At 46.8% G+C, this 22,224-nt stretch overlaps 1 protein-coding gene across 1 annotated transcript; it reads right to left on the reverse strand.

Moving 5' to 3' along the window:
- Positions 1-3,845: 3,845 nt before the first annotated feature.
- Positions 3,846-21,300, reverse strand: LOC308114573 (zinc finger protein 516-like; the record flags this gene model as incomplete). The annotated part of the gene is made up of 5 exons (XM_080471570.1): positions 3,846-4,025; positions 7,793-7,866; positions 10,932-11,036; positions 14,239-15,591; positions 19,533-21,300. 5 exons carry the CDS (start codon positions 21,298-21,300, stop codon positions 3,966-3,968), a joined length of 3,360 nt encoding a protein of 1,119 aa, XP_080327696.1. The 3' UTR covers positions 3,846-3,965.
- Positions 21,301-22,224: the final 924 nt, after the last annotated feature.

Consider the following 22,224-nt stretch of genomic DNA (forward strand, 5'->3'; position numbering starts at 1 on the left):
GACGAAATAACAAATGAAGCGGTGTAAATCTTTTTTCATCCTAATGTGAAGCAGATCTGAAACAAACAAGCCGGAGCCAGATGAAACAGCGCCAACAGGTGCCATTTTGTGTGTCTTTATTGTGGACATGACATTACATCTGTTTGAAATGATGTACAAAAGTGTAACAGAACTGAGAATGGCTCAGACGAGGTAGAGCTTTCACATCGGCTTGCTGGCTTGAAGAAAAAAAACAAAAAACTACACAGTAGAAAAAAAAACAAAAACAGCCCAGAGAAAAGAAATCAGATTAAAACAAACACTCCTGTCTGCCTCGGTCCTCTCATCCTTTTTTTTTTTTTTTTTTTTTTGAAGTGATAATAAATACAGATATCAACCAAAATACATTTGGAATAATAATGTCTTCTAAAGGTAAATTAATCATGAAGTTCATCACAAAAAAAGAGAAGAGAAATACGGACACAAATAATACAACTTAAGAGATGAAAACCCAACAGGGGAGGGAAGAAGACCTGCCGGCCCCCTCGGGGGAGGACGGCCACCGCCGGCTACTCAACAAACCCTACAAGTTTAGCAAAGACTAAGAACACGCTCTTACATCGTCATGAAATAAAAAAATAAAAATAAAAAGCACTGCTGCACCTAAAGAAGCCGCGCCGCCACAGGACAAATCATTCAACTCTAGATCATCACTCTAACAAAAACCAAACCAAAAAAAAAAAAAAAAAGCCTCTAAACCAGATATTACGTCGAAGTGTGTCAGCCGGCACCATGAAAAGACATTCTCAGCTGGAACCGGACCAAAAGGAGGATGGTTAAAGCACTAACCTAGTCTAAGTGCACTAGTAATGCCATTTGGTTTCTACCGCTGTAGATAAAGGGTTTGGTAAGAGTGGATTACAGATATACACTTTATATTACATACACTCACTCCTGCTTCATAGTTTTTCTCGTTTCTCTAAGTCACACTTCGGAGTAGAAATTCATAACTGAGGAGTTAATCTTAAAGGGAATTCTGTACAACATTGGTATTAGTACTACACTACCTCAAAAGGCTAGAAAGAATCCGTTTCAAGTATTTTTTTTCACTACCCACACCTTCAGTACACGCGCGCTTGTGTGTGTGTGTGTGTGTGTGTGTGTGTGTGTGTGTGTCTAAGTAGGCATCATTAAGCACAGGCCTGCACGTTTTTACCCAAATGAACCGACGGGCAAAGCGAGAGAAGTCGAAGGGGAAGTACGGTACTCTTGGGACCGCTGGGGACTTCTTCTGCTTTGCGTCGTCTTTCCACCTCGTCCGGCCCGAATCGGCTTCTTCTTCATTTTGGTAACAAGTTTAAGGGACTCGAAACACACAAAGCGAACAGTCGGAGGTAGAAGCGAAGTCCACGAAGCGCCCGCACAGAGATTCTAGTCAACCACTTCTCAGGATCCAAAGGAAATGTCGAAAACACACACACATTCTCACACACACACACACACACACACACGCACATTCACACACACTTGTGTTAAGGCCGTGACAGCGCAACAGGCTTCAGAAAGTCTCCATCTCCTCCGTGTGTTTATCCCTGAACTCTCTGGGAAGTCTGACCTCCGGACCTCTCGCTCTCTTCCCACCCTACCCAGAATACAAATCTCCACGTCGCCATTCAAGGAACTGGACCGACGGATCATCCGTCCGGTTAAACGTTCTCGGGACTGAATCTGTTCCGCGTTGGCGCTCATTACATGTCCAGTTGCTGACAAGTGGGGGGGGGGGGGGACGCATTCCATTCCGAAAAACTTCATTTTTAAAAAAAAAATCTGTTAAACAAACTGCCAGCGTCACTTTCGCACTTCGCTGCCAAGAGTCGACACGTCGGTCCATCAAGTCTGTTCAGTTTAGGAGAGAGACCAGGCGACTTTGACCCGTCGTGAGATTTATAAATGCTCGTAGTCTCTGTGGCAAATGAAGAAACTTGGGCCTCGTTGAGAGTGCATGATATTTGTACAGGATTACCAAAACGGGAGCGTTTGGAATGATTACCGATCATTTTTTTTTCCTGCGCCGTGTATCAATAACCGGTCAGTCGATGTTTGTCTCATTTTCTCAGGAAAGCTGGATTTCTATCAATTTGACACACATGGAGATTCTCTAGACCTCCGTTATCCACAATAATGCTGGAAGCTGGAGCCAGCTGACACTGTGTGAACAGCTGGGAACCACCAGTAAGGTGACAATACTTGTATGTAATTTACTGATGTTTTAACAACAACCTAATGGCGTTTTGACAAACGTGTTCGCTCAGATCGACTAGTGACGACAGGTCAGCTTCACTGAGGAAAGCTTCTTAAACAGGAACCTGTTCCGAGTCTGAAATGTCTGAAATGTCCCTGTCATGAGGCGGACACGACCACCAGTTAGTATTTCCATTTGGGCTCAGGTTAAGCAGAATAAACAACATTTTATTTTTCCAACACACTAATACAGACACTGATTTGTCGTGTTTCCAATTCAAAACGGGTCTGATTTTCCCCAGTGGCCACTTTCTTTCAAAATAAATTGCTAATATTTGGATTAAAATCATTGCTTGTTTGCTTTTTTGTTGTTGTTGTTGTTGTTGTTGTTCTGGCAGCAGGAATTTTCAACTTTAAAATCACAGAATTGAACAACTACGACGCAGTCTGAACCAGGCTTGGGTCGCCCACTTGTGACATTAAATCTGAGGATGTATAGAAGTGAGTGAAGTCCAAATATGCATGATTTGTACGAGTGTATTGGGCAGTAATTTAAAGTCAGAATAGCCGGAGTGGGAAACACTCTAATATGAATGAGTTATGAAAGGAAAGCCTCACTCAGTCCCTTCCTCTTAAATGGACAATAATTGAATGGCCATAAAACCGGTACGCTCATTTATATTGGCTATTAAAAACGCTCTTTTTTTTTTTTTAATGAGCACTAAAGCAGAAACCCCCATTAGCGTTTTCCCTCTCTCTCTAACCCTGCCTCCCTCCGCCCTCCTTCTAATCACACAGCCTCCCGGTGGTCGCCGCACTCCCACCGCCCTTACACCTCGGAGTTGAGGGAAGCGAACACACTCCAGCTTGTAAAACACAAGCGCACGCACACACACACACACGCACGCACGCACGCACGCACGCACGCACGCACGCACGCACGCACGCACCCACGCCGAAGAAGTTTTCCAGAAACGTGCCGACTATCTGCTGATAGATTTGGGCAACGTCTCTTTCTTGCTTGTTGGTTGGTGTCCTGAGGAAAGCACAAACTTGCACAATAAAGCTAAAAAAAAAAAAAAAAAAAGACCTAAAAAAAAAACGTGTGTGTGTGTGGGGGGGGGGGGGGGGGGGGGTGGATGACTACAGCAGCCATGCATCGCCGCAGTCCTTCTTTAAAATGCATGTTGTTGTTGTTTTGTTTTTAAACTTCTTAATGTAAAGCTCGCACTCGGCAGCTTTACTTGTTGGTACCTCCAAAGTTGCAGCAAGAGGTAAGGTGGTGAACTTTTCGGGCTTTCGTGGCCCGAAAAAAAAAAAAGAAAAAAAGAAAAAGAAAAAAAAAAGAAGCATCATTGGTGATCACTCTTCTTCTCTCCTGGTTTCTGCTTCAGATCCTCACACAGCCTCAATAAAAGTCTGTAGGGTGAAAAATAAACTTCCCAAAACTACGAGAACCTTTGAAAAAGGTCATGAAAAGGACGACAGGGGGAAAGAGACGCTCAGGAAGGGGAGGTTTTGGTGTGTGTGTGTGTGTGGGGGGGGGGGGGGGGGGGGGGTGTCAGTCCGAAGGGTCTACTGGTGTTATTGTGGATGTGGTGGTGGGTGTTTGGCAGCCAGTCCTCTTCCTTCTCCTTCTCCTTCTCCTCCTCCTCCTTGGTCCTCCTGGCTCTGTGACAGGCTCCTGCCGTCCGGGTACTGGCTGTTGTCAAAAGGCATATGGTGGACGCTCTGGACGTGCGTCTTTAGGTTCCCTTTCTGAGATGCTCGGTATGGGCAGAGCTGGCAGCAGAATGGCCTTTCCCCTGGAGAACGCACACACACACACACACACACACACACACACACACACACACACACACACACACACACACACACACACACACACACACACACACACACACACACACACACACACACACACACACACACACACACACACACACACACACACACACACACACACAATCCATTACGAAAGTACAGGGAGATGTAAAAGCCCACAAGATGAGATTTTTTTTTTTTTTTTTTTTTTTGCTGCGATGGGAATAAAAGCAGGAAGCAAATACAGACAAAACAGAAACCAAGACACGTAGCACTCGGCTAGAAGTGGAGGAAAGAATTTGCTGGTCAACTGTTTAAGATTTCCACTTAAATTCACTTAAGAAAAAAAAAAAAGTTCTAAATCCTGACCCAGATGGAGGTGCTCCTCCACCTCCATCCCCTGTCTGAGAAGTTCCTACATTCACCTCCTTATATTTCTCTCAATCACCTACACGCACTCTATACACTCTCTTCTAATTAGACTGACCTACAATGGCACAGACACCTCTGCAGAAAATAAATAAATAAACAAATAAATAAATAAATGAATAAAAAAGCCACACACACCTGAGCAAAACAAATGAGAGTGCCATTTAATTGCACCTAATTATCATTTTGATAAATGGAAGAATATCAAAGCAGGAAAACAAATGACTCCCCGTGCCCCTCCCCACACCCTTCTCCCAGAAGAAGAAACAGGGAAATATAGCTGTTATCATACATCATCAGAAAGCAACAGAGAGAAAAGAAATAGAGGAGAAGGAAGGAGGGGGAGTGGGGGAGAACGAAAGAGATAAAAACAACAAAAAAAGGTCTAATTAATCATGCAGGAGGAAAAGAAACATCACACACACACACGCACACCCCCCAAAAAAAAAAAAAAACAGCTGGAAAGACAGCGAGGGCAAGACGTGAGAGGAAAGCGAGAACCTCCACGACATCGTCCTGCGAGAAAAACATGGCTGACGGGCCCGGTGCACTACATTATGCTAAAGGTTATCGTCACCGTAAAGCAGCGTCAACACTACATCTAATTGGACCCCTCCGCGGCGCCTGCTCCCATCATTCATAGAGTGCGGTAAATCTGAGTGTGTGTGTGTGTGTGTGTAAGTACGTCTGAGTGTCTGTGTGTGTGTGTGTGTGTGTGATTAATTAAGACGGAGGCGCAGCGTGTGGATGGCAGCTCCCTCCGAATGTCAAAGCAGAGCAGATTTAGATCCAACTTCCCATCAATCCCTGTTTCTCAACTCTCAGAACACTGAGGGTAATGTTTACGTTTGCTACAGGTGTGTGTGTGTGTGTGTGTGTGTGTGTGTGTGTGTGTGTGTGTGTGTGTGTGTGTGTGTGTGTGTGTGTGTGTGTGTGTGTGTGTGTGTGTGTGTGTGTGTGTGTGTGTGTGTGTGTGCATGTATACCTGCACTGCAGTAACTTAAAAGTTGACCTCTAATTCTCCCACTGATAAAGTAAAGTGCCTCCAACGACTGTAATGTTCCAGAATGAACCTTAAACGCACCATAATGTTTGGTTTTTAGCTTTATCCATGTTGGTGATGACACGTCTGTGCATGTTGGTGACAAGTTAGGCGTGGTTTCTCGCTCCTTGACAAAAAGGAAATGATCGTACTGATAGCTTTTGGCTAACGCTACGGAATGTCGAATTCAAATATTTCCACCGTTTTCCACTAGGCGGCAGTAGTGAGTCGCTGCAGTGTCCAGATTGTCTTAAAGCCAGCTCTTTTCTGATTGGCCTGACGGGACGGAGCACTATAGGGAAGGTACTTGATAAAAAAATAAAAAAAAACATTGACGGTTTCTATTCTTCATCGATACTCTTATCGGTTCTCATTAAAAAAAAAAAGAAAAGAAAAAGGAAGATCTGCAGTTACCTGCAGTATTAACAGCGGAGGACGTGCTATGCTAACATTCCCGCTGCAGCTGCTGGGTTGAGATTCACTCCGGGAGCGGATCCAAAACACGACATTCATTCAAAGTTATTGCTGCTGTGTGTGCAAATCCTTCAGCACATTGGTTGTATTTCCTCCCTTTGATGGAATATCCACCCTGCAAGTATTGCAAGTTGCTCGGTTGTCATCTTCTCTCGTGAAACGTATCCAAACTACGAAACGCGCGTGACGACGTCGTTCCCAACCACTGTTATCGATCAGGAAAAGATTCCAAGACGGCAAAACGTAGTGTTAGTGATCAACCAGAAAAAAAGTGGTTCTGAAACCACGTACAAACTGTTATTTTAAGGAGGATCTAAGGTTCTGCTTTACTGTCTGCTGGGGAAGCCAATAAATGTAACAATCCTCGCTTCAGAGATGGAAAATCAAGAGCAACTGGGAAAACACGTCGTGTTTCAGGAGCCAGAAGCAGTGATTTTGTATGCTTAAAGCGTGACCAGAATGATAAAATTATGAGCAGAAACTCTGCCTACGGATGTTTGAGTGGCTGAACTGACCCATGAATCAACCAGTCGCTTTACCTCGGGTCTCCTGATGCTCGTTGCTCAAAGCTAAAATGTACTTTTGGCTTCTGATGAAGTTTGATGCGACGCTACTGCAGCTGCTGCTGCGAGCAGAGTTAGTTTGACGTAGTTTAAACTCTTAAACTTAAACTCTAGTTGAAGGTTTAAAGCAGGTTTTAAGCAAACACACGTTATTTCAGGGGCCACACACTATACAGCCTAATATCATCATGAGTGGGCCGGAAAGTTCAAATACTGTCTAAAATCCTTTCAAATTAAACTATGTGATGAAGATTTCTATATTTTCACAAAACCAAACAAATGCTACTGAAAACGGCTGCATAAAACCAATTTAAAAAAAAACAACTTTCAGTACTGAATACAGGACTTCAGTCGCTGTTGCATTATGGGTGTTTTTACAAACGCAGCCTGACAGTGTGGCTTTCAGACTTAATGCTCGTTTGCATTTACTGCAATGTAGGATCTCAGGGTCTCTGTGTTGTATTGTGTCCGCTACTCTTTAGAAATCGATGTTTGCGTTGAAATGTTTCCAGTTTGCTTGGTGGGACGATTGGAGCCTCTTTGCGGCACAGTTTTGTCCCACTGGCCTTATGTTTGACACCCCCTGTTTTAGTGGAAACATGAGAATTAATGTTGGATAATGCTCAAATAAAGTTGTTTTGCATCACTTCAGCAGCTTCTTTCATTGAATATCTTATTATTTGGAGAGAGGTTCAGTCAAATATTAATGTTCACAATTCAAATAGACGAGAAAGAATTAGATGAGCCAACAAACGCAAGACAGAGGAAGAAAAACACAAATGAATAATAATTCCCAGCGAGTGTTCTGAATGTTAGACAGCCTGTATTTTCACAACTTTATCTGTTATTAACAAGTTTCAGAAATTATCTGTGGCGTAGCTACAGGTTGAATTTCAGCGATAACAATATGCCTGGCGAGGGAAATGTTCACATATCAAACCCATCCTGAGAATGGAATCATGGCAAGAGGAAGTCGCGGACACTGTGGAGGCAAATCTGAAGCTTATCAATGTGAGGCAGGACGCGCAGGCCGGTGTCAGGAGTGATCCTGCGGCGTGTCAGGAATGGCAGGTGAACAAAGGGAAGAAAACAAAACACATTCAAAGATGGGCATCGCTGACACAGATGTGCAAACACACGTACACACGTCCACGCACACACGTGCAGCGGTGAGACAGTAACAATCAGAGACATGCAGAAGCGATGAGGGAGCCCGGTGATTAGCCATTGTGCCACATACTTGTTTGGGAGCTTCAGAAGCGGTGGTGGTGTGAGCGTCAGTACCTCTGTGGAGTCCGTTAAAATCAAACCCAACTGTGGGGGGAGAAGGAGGAGGATGGGGGATGGGGGGGAGGGGGGAGGGGGGAGGGGGGGGGAGGAGGGCATTTGGTTAAACGCTCTACCAGATCCACACAAGCATTTTATTTATTTATTTTTCTTTTAATCTCTCTTCCACCACCACCCGCACACAATAGCACCAGCACCCTGGTTAATAGAGGCGAGCTGGCAATGATGATGGTGATGATGATGATGACGATGATGATGATGGAACCTGGTGGAGGCGAGTCCTTTGATTTAATATGACGCATGTTAATGGAGGCCTCGGGGTGGCTGGCCTTTTCTGCACGTGCACGTCCGCGCTGACGACAACTGTCGGTGACAACATTAATTACAGCCGGAGCGGCTGTTTACAGAGCCTGCGCATGGCAGCGAGTGTGTGTTAGTGCAGTGTGTGTGTGTGTGTGTGTGTGTGTGTGTGTTAGTGTGTTTACATCGGGTGGGGTGGCTTGGTTGAGTGGAGGCGGACGGGGGGTGGTGGTGGTGGTGGAGCTCGAGCGCTGCATCACTTACCATTTGGCCTCTGTCACTTAGAATCACTGGCTGTGCCACATATCATTCACACTCTCAATAAAGAAGCTACTTATCTCACTGTCTACTGCCATCACCGCCAGGCCCGACTGATGGACATGACAGGACGGGAGAGGAGGAAGGAGGGAGGAGGAGGAGGAGGAGGAGGAGGGAGGACGGCGATCATGCAGCCGAGAAGGGGAATAAAAGGAAAAGTCTCGATGAGGAAAATAGAGAGAACAGCCGTGTGGAAGAAGGAGAGGTGATATGCAGCAGGATCAGAAAGAGGTCAGAGGTCAAAGAAGGGAAGAGGAAGTAAAGAAAAAGTGCAGGAGGAAGCCGGGACGTCAGTTTAGTGAGTGGCACCGGGATGCATGCAAATGGTTTCGGGAGGATTCTTTCTTTTTCTTTTTTTTTTGTTGCCGTGGAGAAATGCTGTTCTGCTTCATTAGAATGCGCAATTCCATCTCTCTAATTGACATGTGATTAATAATGTATACAATTTGTCACAGGTCAGTATCCGGAGCAAATCATGTCTCAGTTTAAAAAATAGAGACAGCTGCCCAGCCCAGGGCGGGGAAGGACTCACAGACCGCCTGTCACACTCAGCTGAACAAAAAAAGATCTGCTCTGATTTATTTGGGTGGTGTGCGGGGACGTCGCGGTCGCACGCGGAGGCAGACCGTGAAATATTGGTTGGAATGTGATACCCCCCCACACACACACACCCGAACCACCCACTCTTGCATATATTTTCTATATCTCATGTCTAGGTTTGTGTGTGGATGGAGCTGCGAGGGATCTGAGGTGTGTGTGTGTGTGTGTGTGTGTGTGTGTGTGTGTGTGTGTGTGTGTGTGTGTGTGTGTGTGTGTGTGTGTGTGTGTGTGTGTGTGTGTGTGTGTGTGTGTGTGTGTGTGTGTGTGTGTGTGTGTGTTGTGTGGTGTGTGTGTGTGCACAGGTGGTATAGGGATTCTGAAGAAGTGGCCAAAACAAAAAAAAAAAAAAACTTGGAATATCTAAGAGTGTATGAATAGGAAGCAGCCGGTTGGGCTGTGCAGGTTAAAGCAGGATAGTGACTCTGTCCTCATTCACTTCCCTCACTGATGCTTTTAAAGCTCCATTACCGTGCATTTAGCCTTAACAACTGTGGCCTCCAACCTGGGGTCAGATCATCGGGGGGTATTGGGCGGGGGGGGGTTGCCTGATCTGAGGTTGTGGGAGTGGGAGTATCCACCTGAATTTGGTCAATCAGAGATGACTTTCTTACGGACGATCTGGGATCTTTGGGTCGAAAACATTGGAAACTGAAACTTCAAAATAATTTGAAATTAGCTGTGTATGGCCGTGGAAACTCACGTTTACTACTAGAACTTTAAAACACCTGTTAATTCTCCCAATTATTCTCATTGGTCCAGGTGGGCGATATATCTCAAATCAAATGTGGCTCGTGTCAGCAGATGGTGTGAAGTCCTTTGTGTGCCACGAAGGTTTCATAGGTTAACAGACCATCAGACTGTGGCTTTGCTGACACTGTAATGTGTGTTAATGACCTTCACTGTGGTCAGTAGCGTCACATTAGGGCCACACAGGGTTCAGAAGACGTCACTTTTGATTGACTCTTCAAACTTTAACATATATATATATATATATATATATATATATATATATAACTCCAAGGCATCATGTTTTACTGCCCTCGGTACAGTAAAACTACAGTGGACGTATGCTTGTAGTTTCCAGGTAAGAACACAGGAGAGGTGTGCATTATGATTCCACCTCTATGAGATGATAAAACAGACATCAGCGATTCAGTCAGGGAGATAGAGCCTTAAATAACAGCTATTTCCATGTTTTTGAAATCATTTCAATTAAAATTTGACTCAAAATGGTAGGGAACACAAATCCTACAAATGAAAGGACATTTAAACACTTTTTTTTTTTTTTTAAATCAGTGTTTCAGTTAATTAATGTATATTCTGAAAGTAATGGAGTATTTTTAACAAACCGATACTAACCCTCAAACCAAAACTAAAGAGGTCCATCTTTAATACTGTCACCATGGCAACAAGTCACCCTGTCATCATTTTGCACGAAATTGTTTTGCTTCTTGACCTGGTTTTGTTGAAGGTTTTTTTTTTTTTTTTCTCAAAACTGTTTCAGTGCTGTAATTATCATTACTGAGTGAGTTATTAGCGTGGTTGTTAGCTTTGTTATTTGAGCTGCACTGAAGTCACTGCAGGTGAACCAAGTCGTAGGTTGACGCGGGTCCTGCAAGGTGACAACAAAAACAACCGGCACGCGGGAATTGTAGCCGTGGCCCCGTTTTAACGTTTCCGAGTGAAAACGCAGAAACCTGCATCCGTGTTTTCGGCGTTCGTTTATACAACAGCCGTGTTCGGAGACGCTGAAAACACAACTTTCTCAGCATTTTTCCAAAACGCACAACTTTCCTGACACGAAAGCGCAAAAAATGCTGAGTTCGAGTGTGTGTTGATGTGTGTGTGTGTGTGTGTGTGTGTGATGTATTTACCTGTATGGGACCTCATGTGAGTGCGCAGGTGGCTGGGCTGGCTGAAACTCTTCCCGCACTCGTGGCAGAAATACTGCCCCTGCCGTATGAGAGACCGAAACATTCCTGATCGCACAAACACAGGAAACACAGACACACACAATTCAGTCGAGGGCTCGCTAATTTAGTGTAAATCGACAACATGAAATGGTGAACGCGTACATCTGGATTCAACAATACTTGGTCACGCAAGCTAACATGTGGACACAGGCTCCACGGGTCCTCTTCGCAGCGTTCACGGGCCTTGAATGGAGACTTAAAGGTCAGGAATAGTGCGTGGGAGCACGTGAGCGCGGCGCGCGGCTGCAGCAGCAGCGACTGCAGGTAGGTAGCATCAGTAGTGGACTCGCGCAGGCATCATTAGTATGTCTAATGTGTCATTATGAGCGGCTAGCTCCGGGGGCTGGACTGCAGCTGTCACACAGCATCATCTCAGAGCCTGACAACCAGACACACACGGCACACACACACACCGCATAAATTACAGGCAATTAAAACGCCCCGGCTGTGATGTGCCCGCTCCGCTGCCCGTGTGTCACATGTCAGGTGTGTGTGTGTGTCTGTGTGTGTGTGTGTGTGTGTGTGTGTGTGTGTGTAGGCATGTGCCTGTGTTTCAAAAGTTGTATATATATGTGTATGTGTGTGTGTGTTGGTCCAAAAGAGAAAGTGACGCACAAATTCTACATTTTTACACACACACACACACACACACACACACACACACACACACACACACACACACACACACACACACACACACACACACACACACACACACACACACACACACACACACACACCGACATACAACACTGACACCACAGTAAGTCCGGTCACCTTTACTTGTTATTGGCAAAGAGAGGTAACTTGTTGAATCCTGATGCTCTTAAAGGTTATAAATCCTGTCACATGACAGCAGGAAATGTTAAATCTGCATTGTTTTTCTTTTCCATTCATGAAATCTAAGTTTCTCTCAACATCACATGTTAATTCTAGATGGATGGATGGATGGATGGATGGATGGATGGATGGATGGATGGATAGATGGATGGATAGATGGATAGATGGATCCTTTTCCTTTCTCCCCATTTACACTCACAACAAAGTCGGTTCTAAAAATGTGTGTTTTAGTGAAATAACCCAGTTTTGGTCATTATTTCTTCCTCTTTCTCAAAAATCCCCCACTGTCTCCTGGTGTTGAAGTGCTCTCTAAATAATTAAGGGAAATCAATACCCAAAAAGTCATATCCGTCATATATTTAAGTCTATGTATCCGTCACAAATCATCCCAGTATTCAACATTATCGCACACGAATTCCCTCACAGAAACCTTGAAGGCCTTTCTATTTTAAAATAGTACATGGAACTTAACTTTTAGATCGACCTGAAACCTGAGACGATAAAAAAAGGAAATCAACCAAGTTTTACCTCCTCGCAGGCTAACGAGAGCTCTGAAGCTATAATGAGGAGCTATAAGAGAAGTGCCACCGGGAAATTAATTGTTAAGGGACGGGAGGCCCGACTGTGTTTGGCAAAGCAGATGCAAGGCATACTGAGAGGCTAACGGAGCAGACTCTCGGCGTAATGGATGCTCCGTGAAGGACGTCCGAGCCTCATCATTCCCATATCTTGTGCTGTAAAGGCACGTCGCTCACGTTAGGTTGCAAATCCTTCTTCCAGGTCGCATTGGAGGAGGCATTTAAAGACGGCTGGATCCAGTTAATGACATTTGGACCATTACACACACACACACACACACACACACACACACACACACACACACACACACACACACACACACACACACACACACACACACACACACACACACACACACACACACACACACACACACACACACACACACACACACACACACACACACACACACACAAACACACACACACACACACACACAGTCCTCTGACCTCTCTTGCTGACAGATAATGAGCCTCGGGGATTGAAGGGGAGGTGCTCACCAACATGAGCGCCCAGAGCACAGATGCTGGCTTATACCTGGACACGAGTTGTATGTTTGTGTGTGTCTTCCTGCAGGTTGGGAGGGAGGGAGGTCGGGGGGGGGGGGGGGGGGGGGGGCTGATACACAGCAGGGACAAGGAGGATGGGGGAGGCGGAGGAGGTGACAGAGAGTGTCTCTGGCAGCCTGGCTGCTGGCCTCTGGATACTCCACTTCTACTCCGGGCCGCCAGCCCTTCTCACTGATGCACTAATGAAAGACAAGACAGAGCTGGACGGCAAACACAGGCCGACGCGCACACACTGGTATTAGAGGGAGAGAGAGAGAGAGAGAAAAGGGAGAAAGACTCAGTTGCTCAAAAAAGGTCACTTTATAGCATGTGACTCAAAGGGCTAAGGCAGACCGTGACGATATGCGCCTGGACGGGTGACAGCGATGTCATGCGTCTGCTCTGGGGCTGTTGTCTTTGACCCCTGGCTCCGCACAGCCCCACTTGACCTCGGAGACACAGCCGAAAATGGGCAAATAATACGGATGTTCGGTAATGACCATTTCCAAAGCAGCTGGTGGGGTAATTATTCTGTCTCATCTCTCTCTTTGCCTCTCCTGTTCGTTCGCTCTCTCTCCCTCTGCCTCGCCTCCCTCCACTCGCATCTGTGCGAGCCTCTCGTCAGGCGGAGCCGTGACCTAAACAGTTTGTGACAGCTTTCTGGGAGAGTGGAGCTGAGACTAGGCATGCCTCGCAGACCTGAGAGTAGCAAAGGTTCTCTCACGTCTTTCATGTAAAAAAACAACACACACACACACACACACATACACACACACACATGCTCCTTTTGAAACACCCAGCACATATGGACAAACATGCTGCCCCAGATACAAACACATGTGCACACTCATTTAATGGATCTCCTCTTCATTATTAAAACCCTCATCAGAACAGAGCAGCGCCCGGGCCTGTCAATCACTTCCTGCCAGATGGTGAGCTGTAGCGTGAGGCAGGGCACTACCTATTCTACGCGGTTCCTACATTTAGGGCCGATCCGAGGGCCTGCTGGTCTTTTTCTCCGTTGGCCTGTCAGGCACGATCAGGTCAGCTCAGAAACAAGTCGCTCAGTCGCTGGAAAACATTCCTCTACACCTCCTGACATTTGGCATTTCCTCTTTGGGTATCGTGCACATGAGCTGACGACGGTGGGGGGGGGGGGGGGGTTCTGAAAAGACGCGCTTTCAAGTTTTCATCAACAAAATGGAAAAAAAACTTTTTTCAAACCGACCCCGAGAGCTCACCTGTGGGATCCAACAGGGCGTTGGCCGCGCCCCAGCGGTGGTACAGGGCCGCCAGCTCGTGCGGGCTGTAGTTTTTCAGGAAGCCGAGGACGTCGTTTGGCATCTCCGGAGCCTCGGCGACCGGCTCCTGCTTGACGTCTCCACGAGCCTCTGAAGGTAGCGACGAGGCGGAGGAGGAAGAGGAGGAGGGTGAGGGGGAACTTTGCAGGGCGCTCCCTTGTGCGTGCGGGTTGCCGTAGCTGTGGCCCATGGCGGAACTGTTGCTGATGACGGTGCTGGGCCTTGTAGTGTTGAGCCGCCCCTGGCTGTGGGAGTTGAGGAGTGGCGGATGGTGGTGGTGGTGTTGGTGGTGGTGTTGAGGCGGCCCCCGGGCTCGGCTGTACTCTGCCAGGCCGTGCTTGCTGGACAGCATGAAGCCCAGACCCTCCTGCGGCATCAGGTAGCGGTCGCTCCCTCTGGAGGCGGTGGCGGAGCCGGGACTCGGGGCTGAGGATCGAGACGGGGCGCCAGTGTTCTTCTCTAAGGAGAGAGAGCTTCCCCGAGGGTACATGTCCACTTTGGGTCTGAAGCGGGCCTGGTGGCTCTGCTCGTCTGTGTGCCTGATGGCGCTGCTGCCCGGCCGCACGGGAACTCTCCCCGCTGAGGTGGAGGAAGAGGAGGAGGAGGAGGAAGACGAGGAGGAGGCCCGAGAGGGGGTCGAAGATGATGACGGTGTCGCTGCATGAGTGGCCGGCCGGCTCTTCTTCGGCACCTCGGCGGAGCCGGCTGGAGGCCGGGTACGCTGGGCGCGCTTCAGTGGAGGCAGCGGCTGGCACTCCTTCCCTTCCAGGACTGGCGGAGGTCCAGTGCGTCTCCTGGAGGATAACAAGCTGTCCCTGGAGCCCTTGGAGTTGTTTTTAGGAGCCCATTTCGGAGCCAGATTGGAGCTGCTGCTGTTGATGCGGTGGGCCACAGTCTGGTGCATCCACAGCACCTCGGGGTAGCGGGTGGAGTGGGAGCAGAAGGAGCACTTGTGACTGGGGAGGCTTTTCCTGTCCGACGCCGAGGAGGCGACGCCCCGGATGCCTTCGGCCCTCACGCACAGATCCACGGGGGTCATGCCGGGGTCCAGGGGAGAGGATCGAGCCGAGAGGTAAGCAGGAGGCGACGCCGAGCGGTTCGTCCCCTGTAGGAGAGCTCTCTTCAGTTTGGGATAGCCGCTGGGGCCGCCTCTGTCCGGACCAGTGCCGGGGCTGGAGGCGGAGCCCGGTCTGTCTTTGGAGGCCGCCGGGTGTTGGACACGGACGTGAGTCAGGTAGACCTGTGACTCGGCGGTGACGAAGTCGCACAGGCTGCAGACATACGGCTTTTCATCTGGAGGGAGAGAAACAACACTCAAGTCAAATGATCTGCCAATAAAACCACTGCATGTTGCTCCTTCTGGCCACAACAGATGTTGTCACTTCATCCTCATGCAGTTCAAGCAAACAACCACCAGGCTGCAGTGTTTCTCAATGATTCAATATCCTCTTAATGTGGACATGATACAATAATCACTACTAATCAGGGGAAGAAATTAGTAATCGGGTACTATTGCAGAGTACTTGTACTGTTAAATCAGATGTCTGCACTGAGCAGGTCCAGAATTTGAATTCTTTTCTATCAATAAGTTTCATATGAGAAAACTCAAAATGTGTAGAAACAATCGCTTAACTTCTTTTAATAATGTTTGTCTGTTAATAATGTCTGTTTGTCTGAGAAATCTGAGAGTGCTTATTTTTTATACAGGTGAGTTGAACCTTATACCAGTCACTGACAATGCAACAATATGTGGTTAAGAAGTAACTAATACTTTAATGTTTCACCAACAGTACTTTATCGTGTACTCAAGTACAATTCAAACAAAGTGGCATTTGTTGTACTTGATTACAAATGGTCAATAATCTTTCCATGTCTGCTGCTAATATATTGATGTTAATGTTACAAGAAAAATCATAAATTTGCGCAACGAAAATGAGTCTTGCTGCGAAAACATTTGTTTAACACACAGAGACCATAAGATGAACTGTGTACAAACGTTTTTTTTTTAAGTTTTTACGTGAACCAATGTCTGCAAGTTGTAAAATTTTTCTTACGGTCCATCTGGTGGGAAATAGTCAAACATAACTGTACATCTTTCCATCAATATTTTACCAATGGCTTATGAGAGCAGGTTAAAACTGCAAAAAAACTTGTTAGTCCTTCATATATTTTCCACAGAAAAATCCCCAACAAACATCTACTGTCAGCTCAGAGGTTATCCATCATACATGGGTTGAGAACACACTGCACCAACATACCGCCCAAACGAAAACTTACAGTTTAAAAAAAAATTCCCATCTTCAGTGGGATTATCAAGTCTAATACGGCTGTGTTTGATTTAGTTATTGTGAGATGCATGTTGGAATTATTCTGGTCTGTACATCCACCTCGAAACACAAGTATCGTCTTTCAAATGCAGCTTTTTAAACTTCCCACTAGATGGCGCTTTAGGACTTTGTGTAAATTTCCTTTCTGCTATTACTGGAAAACTTTCTGTCCAGGTTCTTAGAGAATCAAGAGAATAGCAATATTCACATCAAAGCAGATGGAGACACATTCAAATGTTTTTTTTCCTTCCTTTTTAGAACGTCTGTATGCTTCCTCATGCCGTTTCAGTATTGTAAAGTGTCATGATGGTGGTAAAGAATATAGTCTCAAGCTTTGAGGATGGCAGTAGATATACTTGTAAAGAGGTATCAGCATAAAATCAAACCCCTGCATCACATACAATCACTAAAACTGGGTAAGCAGTAGATTGTTGTACTCTCCACGACCTCCTCCCCTCCTCATCGCCATAACAGCAGTAACCTGCCATCTGTTTTTCATCTGACTTCCTGTTGGCAGCGGGGATGAACACACACAGCTTCACACACCATGCCAATGGTTAGTTTATTGGCAGGACCTATATGTTTTCCTAATTAAGTCCATACTTGTATTATTCCTTTATTGGGGGGGACATCAGAAATGGGAACCTCTCCACGTTGTCATGACCTCTCCACCCAAAATATTCCACCTGCTTATACAGATTATATGTCTAATTCTGAGTAGAATCCATTCTTGCATTAAAAAATTAAAAGCAACTCGCTTTAATAGCAGTCAAAGCTGTGATCATTTGAGGTGTCCTCTGCATCCTCCTGCCAATGGGAGATGGGAGGTGACACTATAAATAACCAATCCCTCAGACATCAGGCAGCCAGGCGGGCTCAGTAGGTAAGAAGAGTGGATGAGTGGCAGTGGAAGTGGCACAGGAGGTAACCTTAGAGATTAGGGAAGAAGTCAGTGGGGGACGAGGAGGGACGCCAACCAGAGTCTTGCATGTGGAGACGCCAGAATATCCTTAAACGAGTCATGATAGTTTCAATTAAATAACATTTACGTACAATGTATGAAGGAGACGCTGTATATTGAGCTAAATGCAGTTCCTGAAACCAGATAGCAGGATGTTCTTGTTGTGGAGAGAGAGAATTCCTCACTGCGCTAATAAAAATAAAAAATATAAAAATGCTTTCAGTTGTTGGGCGTTATCGGACTGTCTAAGATGTTTTCATACATGCTCCTGATTGTTGAAATAAGTCTAATGGCTCAGAAGAAACATACAGACATATTTTCATAGCTAAGATATAAAGCAGAGAGCAAAAAAGCACATTCACACACAGATAAAGGGGGTGGGGGGGGTTTCCTGAGACAGGAAGACCTGAAATAGCACACAGCTCGATCAGGCCTGAAAGAAATGCTGCTCCTATTTTTGAATGTCTGTGCGAACAGGGACGGACGGAAACAATCAGTATGAGTCTTTGTTGCTGACTGTTTCTGGTCTGTACGAATGGAGTTTTCGGCAAGTTGGAAAGCCGAGACACGGGCTGCTGTGAAAACACGGGGATGCCTCCCCGTATTTCAGCTGTGATTATGGTGTTTTGCCGTTTGCACCGAGGGGTTTTCTTCTTTTTTGCTCCGCCGTGTTTATTGGTTGTGGAGGTGAAAAAATGATAGGTATTCCAAAAATGCTCCCCGCTTTTGCTGCCATGCTACTGAAAGGCACAAAGTTTCATTTCACTGCTAAGCACAGTGATTCCGTTATACACAATAACAGCACGACTGTAAAACAGGCTCCCCGGTAGCAATCAAAGTTTATAGACCATATTTGATGGCATTTGTGTGCAACTCTTTTTGTAAGCCACTGTGATGTAATACCAGTGTGTGACCACATGGTGGCTCTACTTTCCACTCCATCTGCACCCTCACAAAGCCCATTTCATCAACAGATGTTTACTACAAAGTGACAGAGGCCTGAGTGGGAGGCTGGAAAAGGCCTGCAGTCAATTCTGCCACCAACAATCCAGCAAAGTGTTTCTATACGGTTTGTTTTCGACTGATTCATGGTGGAGCATTGAGTCAACAACGGTTGAAAATAAAAAGAAGTATTGACTATAGCAGTGGTTCCTCATTGTAAACTTATGCAACCCCAACCCCCACCACAGCCCCCCCCCAAAAAAAGTTGAAGAAACCTTATAACACTCTACATGTGAAATACAGTTTCTTTGTTATATTCTGTAACCATGAGTTCTTTTTTCTGTGAGGATAAACTCTTTGGGTTGACACACCGTCTCGGGGTGTTCGGTGGCCTGGTGCTGCTTCAGCTGGCACAGTTTCAAACTTTCATGGGCCAATTTTTCACCACAAAAGATGCATTCAGCTCTAATTTTGTCCATTGCTTCAATGAAGCCAAACGCTATGTCGCTCTCTTGGTGCGCTCTTTTTTATTTTTCTCTCTCTGGCTTTACAAGCCGCCATTTTTTTTTTTTTCTCCCGCTGTTTACTTTGTGAACAAACTTCTGTGTATATTGCACTTTTAATCTAAACACTTAAAAAAGGTAGTTTTGTTACATACATTAATTAAATGTTGACTCACCTATTTTTAAAACATAAAAAAATGTTATACCTTTAAAATCAAGACTGCTTTATGACCCCCCCCCCCCCATTGATCTTTGGTGCCCCTCCCCCAACGTGGGGGTCGGGGCCTCCCTGGTTGGGAATCACTGCACTATAGGCCTTAATCACTAAGCAAAACAACAAAGTAAGACTCTAATCATTTGAGATACCAAAAGCTCATCAATCAAATACGATAATTATTTTTATTGTCTATACATTGTTGCTTTGATTATATTTTTTTATGACTGTTTCAAGGTAGTAAAAGGTTTAAAAACCCATAAAGATTAACTGAGCAGTTCACTCACCTGCGAGCTCTCCAGAGTTCGACGTCCCCATCTCTGAGGCCTGGTCTCCAAGAGTCGAGGCTGGCGGAGAGTCGCCGTACCCCGGGGTGCTCGGCCGACTGGGTGAGCCTGATTCCGGATCGCTTGTGGAGCCCCACCGTTCGTCTCTGGGAGTCCTTTCCTTGTCCCCCAGTGACGCCCTGCCCCCGTCCTTTCTGTGGACCCGCTGGTGGACCATCATCTGGTGACGGCTGCGGAACACCTTGCCGCACTCGAAGCATTCGTTGGTCTTGGAGGCAGCGTGCGACTGTGACGGTCGCCGCCTGTCCTGCCGGGACGAGGGCCGGTACTCCGAGTCGCTGAGGCTCTCTGGCGTGCGATCCCCTGACGACGCGTGGCTACCCAGCCCGGAGCTGCTGCGTCTGCCTGTGCTGCGTTTCCCCTGACTTTGCAGGACGTAACGACTGCTCTCCTTCTCGAAGACCACAGAAGCGCCGGCCAGTGCCTCCTCCCCCATGCTTCCACCCCCACAGGAGGCCTTGTAACTGGGCTCCACTGGCTCCACAACCTTTCCTTTCGTGGCCAACTGCCAGGCCTGGTAACTGCAAACCGGATCGAGCTCTGGGATTCTTTGACCCAGGATCTTGTTCTCACAGTCCTCCTCTTCATCCGGGGTCTTTCCTTCAGCAGGCTGGAGGCTCAAGTAGTCTAGCAAACGTCTTTTAGCAGCTGGGGAGTCTTCATCATCGCTCGGCCTGCACTGACTGAGGGATTTCCGGCCATAGCTGACACTGTGAACTTTGTCATGGGCTCTCAGGCTCTCTTTGCAGTGAAACAGGTTCCCACATTTGGAGCAGACCTGATAAACAGAAGTAACTGAGTTACTAACAACATCCAGATCTTGGGCCACGTCGTTGATGGTGACTGGATGTTCAGCCGTGTCCGCTTTCGATCTTGACCTGGATTTGGTATTGTGCGTCTTCATGTGAGATTTGAGAAACCAAGCTTCACGGAAACGTCTCCCGCAAATGCGGCAGCAGTGGTCGAGGATCCCTGCGTGTTTCTTCATGTGCGACTTCAGGAACCAGGCCTGGGAGAAGATCTGCCCGCAGGTTTCACAGGGGAACGTCCCATCGCTCTGAGGCTGGATGGCGTCGGGTTCGGCCACAGCCTCCTCTTTAACCGCCGTCTCCTCTTCGGCGTCGGCGGTGATGTGTACCTTCTCGATGTGGCTGAGGAGCTGGTCCTCCCGCTGGGCCTCGTAGCCACACAGGCGGCAGCAGAAAGGCCGCTGGTCAGAGACGGTCTTTTCTCTTTTCATGCTCCTTGCGGGCATTTTCCTCCGACTCTCCTCGCCACTGTCCCCGTTGATCATGCGGTTGCAGGCAGAGCTGCTCTTGGTCGGGCTGGTCCCTCCGTCGAGACCCTCAGATACCCTCATCTCCTCCTCCTCGGCCCCGCCCTCTTCGTCTTCGTTGGAGTGGTGGCTGGACAGCGTGCCCAGTTTGTGGCTGCGGATGTGGACTTTGAGGTTGCCCTTCTGCGAGGCCCGGTGGTCGCAGTAGGGGCATTTGTAGGGGCGGGCGCCCGTGTGGCGCCTCATGTGCTGCGACAGAGAGCTGAGGAACGGGAAGCTGCGCCCGCAGATGTTGCAGTCGTACGTGCCGGGAACTTTGTCGTCGTCTCCCTCCATCTCTCTCTCAGGGTTGGCCTTGTTATCTACACTCAGCTTCTCCTTCTGACCTCCTGCCCGGGTCTCCATCACCTCCACACTGTCTCTCGGATTCATGGTGTTTAAAAAAAAAAACAACAACAAAAGAATGAAAACTACCCTGTCTACCTGGCTCAAAAACACTCGGAACTACTGTTATCTGCAGCTGCACATCTAGGGATATCTGGTGAGGCTTTTGCTGGTCAATTAAATTGCTCTCCTCTTTCAATCAGCCAGCGACCTAGCTGCACACAAAGCAGCGGGTTTTAGTTGACTTAATGACTTCCACGCGGTGAATCCATCTTCAGTTAGTCAATCCATAAAAGCAACTAATCATTTGCTTTTATTAAGGCGGAAAAAACCTTGCATATAATCTATAACAAGAGATTCCACAATCTCTTGAGAGGATCCCCCCCACTCTCAGGACATCATTTTATCAGAGACGGGGGAACGCTTGAGAGTGGTTTGCATCAGAGTCGCCACATTTTCGCTTTTAATCCTGCGGATTTCCTCATATTAGGTTTTCATGTGTATCTCCAGCTTCGGCGGGACTTGCGCGAACGTCATCCGCCTAAAAGAGAGGGACAAAAAAAAAAAAGAGAGCGGGATGAGAAAAGACACAGGAAACATCTGATTAGCTGGAGAATACTTTCAGTGTTCAGGGACAATCAGTGTATGGATACACAGCTGGGGTGGATTATATGTGTCGTGGGTAAGAAGGTGTGCATTGGAGCATGTAGAGCTTCATTATACGCATCAAAGTGAATAAATAAGACTTGGAATTGGGATGTTTTTATAGCTAAGACTGACAAAAAGAAAAGGAGGGAAAGTAATCAGAAAACGTTTGAAGTATTTGGACTATCTGATGGATTTCCCACGAAATCAATCGCAGATGTAGAAAACTTGTCATCTCTTGTCAAAACTGACATCAGTGCAAATCGAGTGTAAACACTCAGCGTATAGCTACTGTGCAGCGGCAGCTTGCACATGTGCCACACTGTG

The sequence above is a fragment of the Lipophrys pholis genome (genome assembly GCF_963383615.2).
Source record: "Lipophrys pholis genome assembly, chromosome: 9".
Taxonomy (NCBI): Eukaryota; Metazoa; Chordata; class Actinopteri; order Blenniiformes; family Blenniidae; genus Lipophrys; species Lipophrys pholis.